At 41.0% G+C, this 5,029-nt stretch overlaps 2 protein-coding genes across 2 annotated transcripts; both read right to left on the reverse strand.

Moving 5' to 3' along the window:
* Window positions 1-378: 378 nt before the first annotated feature.
* LOC131265943 (alpha-tocopherol transfer protein-like) lies at window positions 379-1,450 on the reverse strand. The gene is made up of 3 exons (XM_058268259.1): window positions 1,149-1,450; window positions 708-1,083; window positions 379-648 (listed from the first exon to the last, which is right to left on the reverse strand). The coding sequence occupies exons 1-3, from the start codon at window positions 1,448-1,450 to the stop codon at window positions 379-381; spliced, it is 948 nt and encodes a 315-aa protein (XP_058124242.1).
* Window positions 1,451-3,141: 1,691 nt separating this feature from the next.
* On the reverse strand, window positions 3,142-4,826 carry LOC131263424 (sugar transporter SWEET1-like). The gene is made up of 4 exons (XM_058265624.1): window positions 4,790-4,826; window positions 3,970-4,729; window positions 3,778-3,897; window positions 3,142-3,692 (listed from the first exon to the last, which is right to left on the reverse strand). The coding sequence occupies exons 2-4, from the start codon at window positions 4,423-4,425 to the stop codon at window positions 3,582-3,584; spliced, it is 687 nt and encodes a 228-aa protein (XP_058121607.1). The 5' UTR covers window positions 4,426-4,729; window positions 4,790-4,826; the 3' UTR covers window positions 3,142-3,581.
* Between the last annotated feature and the right edge of the window lie 203 nt (window positions 4,827-5,029).

Consider the following 5,029-nt stretch of genomic DNA (forward strand, 5'->3'; position numbering starts at 1 on the left):
AAAATAAAAATATGTATGATAAAAAAAAAACACTAATTCGATTAGCTTGTTGAAGCTTTTACCTTTAAGTATAGTCACATTTTTTTCTGGATTCATGCACAACTAGTAAGAGAGACCAGGGAAGCCTGGGTCCCGCTGAACTTCAAACTGCTTGGAATATTAATCGCTAAGCTAGTTTAAAGAATCAAATCTGGTAAAGAAAAAGCAACAAAGGATAGTAGAGTAGTTTCCGCTTTGAGGCATGGACAGCATGCGACATTTTCTTTTAAATCATAAGATTGAATGAACAAAGTCCTTGAATTACTATGTTTGTTGTAAGTTTATTTTCAGGTTTTTAGTATTTCATTTGCAATGTTAGAATAGGGAAAATGTTTGTATTCAGTCAAAACTAAGCTTCCTAAAGCTTCCGTCAGTTCCAAAAGAATCTTCTATGGAGCGATTGATCGCAGTTGTACCAGAAGATGATGAAACTTTTTTTGAGCTCATTGCAGCCATTTCCAGCAGATATAAACGATTATCTTTCAGCTTATTCTCCCACTGCTTTACAATATTGTCAATTGACTCTAGATTACCTCCATATTCTTTTGGAAGCAGTTGGGGGGAAAAATGCTGATGTAATGACTTAAGGCCGTTGTCATGAGAAAAAATCTGTAAGAAAAGACATATGAGAATAATGTTAAAGCGCTACAAATGCTGCTGACACTTACTCTTTTATGGCGATTTTTTTCCGAAAGAAGCCCGTTAAAAATATTTAATGCAATATTAGCCCCTGTTGGTGGGTTCAGTATGTGAATTCCCTGCATTCGAAGCGGTGAAGCATCTTGGTTCAGAATGGCGATTTTTCGTAAAAGTTCTATTTCTAATTGCATCAAGTGACCAGCAGAGACCCCTTTGAGATCTATTATAAGGGTCAGGCCGCAAATTACCATCTGGTCGTCTTCACGCATCAGAATATCGTTGATCATAGTTCCGACTTTCATAACGTCTGCAAAACTGCATTGCTCGGTGTTGAAATGTCCAACTCGAATGATAAACAGCTTTGGATCGGTGGGCTTTGTTGTGCTAGGGAGAGGCACAGCAACGCTGTAAATTAAAAATATAATAATAATCCTAAAAAGAGAGGTTGCGGAGTGGAGCCACATCCTCACCCCATACGTATAACTTTGATGGTCTTCTCATCCTCTGGGTCACGATTTTGAATTACTTGCGGTAACTGGTAACGGATCTCATGAAATAGAAGTATTTTTTTCTTCACCTTTTCTAAACTGAACTTGCACCCACGGAGGAAGGCTATCAAAAACTGATCATCAACTATTTCGCACTGTAGTCCACGTTCAACAAGCCACGTTCGAATTACTGACAGATGACTCTCGATCTGAGATTCATCCTCGTTGAGTTCCCGTTCAGCTACTTCCTTCAATAGCGAGGACACGGGACGAATTTGAGACATTTTAGTAAGGCGGTGTACGCAATCCGCCCAACGATACCCTAGGTCAGTCGAACTTCAAATAATACTTTCATAAGTGCCGAGCCATAAGCTCGTCGTTCAGCCCCAAACACCTACAAATACACCCTAATAAATAGATAACGTGCTCCCGAATAAACCGTCGCTATCGTTGATAGATCATTGATTGTGACGATTTCGATCATTCGTTGAAGGTGCTAATAGGCTATTGTTCATGTACGTCACCTGCACTGCAATATCTGGCTAATTTTGAACACGCTGTAAGAACGCCTAGGAGATGAAATAGATTGTACGACGACATAGAAGAATTTGATAAGCTGAGACATGCCCTTCTCTTATGAACTACAGCACTGCGATGAGATGGATCTAGTACTAAATACATAATTTTAAATAACACCGACTCAGTCGATTCTTAAAGAACATTAGATCCTGCAACTCCAATTTGTAATTTCCCTTTATATTTGATTCGAGTTTTGTTCCAAAAAAAAAATTAGATGATCACTTACGCATTTTCATTAACTTTTTCGTTTTAGGTTTCTAAAACTCTTATATTGTAGTTAATCTTATATTAATGTTGAATCTCGTAATTAAGCTTTTCTGAAAGAACTTACTTGCAGGACTTTTCACATTTTGACTAACTTGTTCCTTTTGAGGTGAGGTTGGTTAAACTTTGTTATTTTATAATATTGTTGATGAATCTCGAAATTGAATTGTGTTGCAGCTTTTCGAAAAGAACTTAATGAATTTTGCTTCCAAAAATGACTTGATGTCTTTTCGATCCTATTTTTAGTAACTTAATCCATTAGAGATAAAATATGTAAAACTATGTTATTTTATGATGTTGTTGATGACTTTATAAATTAAATTGTGTAAATTCCTTAGATTAATTGTGTTAAAATTAGTGGAACTATTCTGAAAAAGCTGTAGAATTTTACTTCCTATGAAAATCTGTTTACGCATTTAAACTAGCTTCTTCCATTTGAGGAGAGGTTTGTATTACACTTTTATTACATTTTATCGTATAAAATTGTATCAAACAATAAAATGGTAGATGGAAATGCTTAAATTTAAATTTACCTCCTGCTACAAGGCAACTAGATCTACCAGGAGGCAACCACGTTGCACATTCAGTCACAGGCGACTAGATCTACCAGGAGGAGGTAGCCCGAAATCTCGCTCGCGCTGGTTCCAGTTTTCATTCCCTTTTGCGTCGAATTTCATCTTCGATACCAGGCGATCATGACGATCCAGGAGGTTTCCTCGAGAGCCTGGTAGGAAACTAGGTTGCGCTCTTTCTCACCGACCTGTGCGCGAGCCTGGCGTACGATTGGGATCTTCCTATCTTTATCGCACCGATCGTTGCTCGGCGGAATGTGCTACCTGCTACTGGATCCTGCGACCCTGGTACCAGTTGACCATTTTCGTTCGCTTTGCTTTGAAAAAAGGAGGACGCTGGAATTTGATTTTACGAAGCAACCGAAACGAACCCTCACTTGGCTCCATAGGTTGCTTTTCCTAATCACTTGTTAGGGAGGAAAATTGCGGTTCCGTTGCATAAAGAGACACTTTTTGGGTAGAATATTTTCCCATATTTTAATTTATTTCCATTTTTAAACAACAATTCTAAGTTAAATCCTTCGAAAATGCATAAATGAATACCAAGTTCGGGTGCTTTTGGAAATATTAAATATCTTTATTAACGGCTTTTCAGGCGATTACAACATGGAATAAATTTGTAAATATCGACGAAAAAATTTCATCCACTACAACTTTGTGTACTTTTAACGTGTTTCATTATATGGAAGCTATTTTTATTGTCCTTAAACTGTTGTCATAAAGTAGACTCCCTTCGCTAGAGCCGGGGGGAGGCCAAAAGCTACCGTGTTTGCTTGCCGGAGTGTTTTCTATCATTATTGTCATCCTCCTTGCTTCTTATAAATGTAATAAAGTAGTTTCAAAATGGATAAACCCCGGTGTGAGGGTAAATATTTTTGAATGTTTGTTCAAGCGAACTCCGCCAAACGCGTGGAGTGTGTTATTGTCCTTACTTGTCTAGAATTATTATCTTCGTTACTTTTTTCCCCCATTTTTAACGATCCCCGTTGCGGGACGAGGTTTAGTTGCGCTTTTTGGCTGGACTTGGTGCTGGTTTGGCCACCGACGACGGGAAGATGATGAACAGGGACAGCTGCACGGCACCAAGCGCGAGAGCCATCAGGTTTTGGACCTTCAGGAGGGAAAATGAAATAAAGAGTATTAGATGATATGTTTGTTCTGTGTTTCATTCGACCCCATTATGTATCGAAACTTACCACAAGGAAATTGCTGCGAAGAATGATTCCATACAGCAGCCAGCAAAACGACACGATCGAACCGAGCAAGATGATTGGAAAGGGAAGCCCTTCGGTGCTTTTTTTCTTCAGAATGTCACCCTAAAAAGGAGCCAAGTAGAGTTTGATTTACTTTTCTTTTTATGAAACCGGCTTGGGCTGTTTTCCACTTACCAAACCAAGCAGAGGCATCCCGACCAGTGTCCACAGGATCGCCGTTAGAATGACACCGAAACGGAACTCGACCACCTTCGGATCTTCGTACTGGACGTACGATAGCACACCCACGGTAAACGCACCAGCCAGCCCAATCTGTCCCCAGACGGCCGTCTTCTTCGGCCCGGGTGTGTACAGATAGAAAGCGCACACGTACAGCAAGTGTAGGGCGAGCCCGATGAAGTTTACCCGTATCATGCCGTCATCCTGCAGCATCTGTCCGAACTGCACGTTCAGCAGGCAAAACACGGTACAGGCGAGGAAGGGCACCGCCGAGAAGCCGTCCGTGCTGCCCCGACGCCGGATCTCGTTGACGACCAACACTCCACTGAAGAACTGGACCACCGTCACGAGGGCCGCCGTCTGGCCGACGGTATCCTTGTGCGGTTGCAGTGCGACGGCGATCGATTCCATTACGACGATCGGACGGCTAACAACGATCAAACTTCCTTGCACGTTACGTAAGCAGCGATCAACGCAATCGTTTGCATCCGATCGCGGGGCAAAGGAATCGAATGTCGTCACGCACACACGATCACTAGGGTGTCGTCGATCATTTATGGCTGCTTCACTGCGCTGCGATAAGAAAACTCCAATCGAATCAAAGTAACCACCACGCCGGGTTTCTTTAGGACCAGTTCTTTGGAGTGGAGTGTTGGCCGTCGGACGTTGTTAACCCGGAAGAGATAATGGGCAGCACTTCAAGGGGCAAATCAATCTACAAAAGATAACGGTAAATGCTGCTGCATCGTATCACAACGATAAAAACGGAACTTACTTTGAAGACTGCCTTTACAGATCTAGGTTTGTTTATATTTACATGTTTTTGTTTTGTTTTCATTTCATTTGACATAGACAATTGTAGCTCAGTTCGATTCCACTAGGTGGCGCTGTGCGGCGGTGGTGAATTTCTTCGAAATTTAAATTTAACGGACACATCCATTACGTTACGTTTTCTTTTAGAAAACATTAAAACTACATTTTCTTTCCCATTCAGCTCGACACACCGTTTCGGTAA

Source organism: Anopheles coustani, chromosome 2 (genome assembly GCF_943734705.1).
Source record: "Anopheles coustani chromosome 2, idAnoCousDA_361_x.2, whole genome shotgun sequence".
NCBI lineage: Eukaryota > Metazoa > Arthropoda > Insecta > Diptera > Culicidae > Anopheles > Anopheles coustani.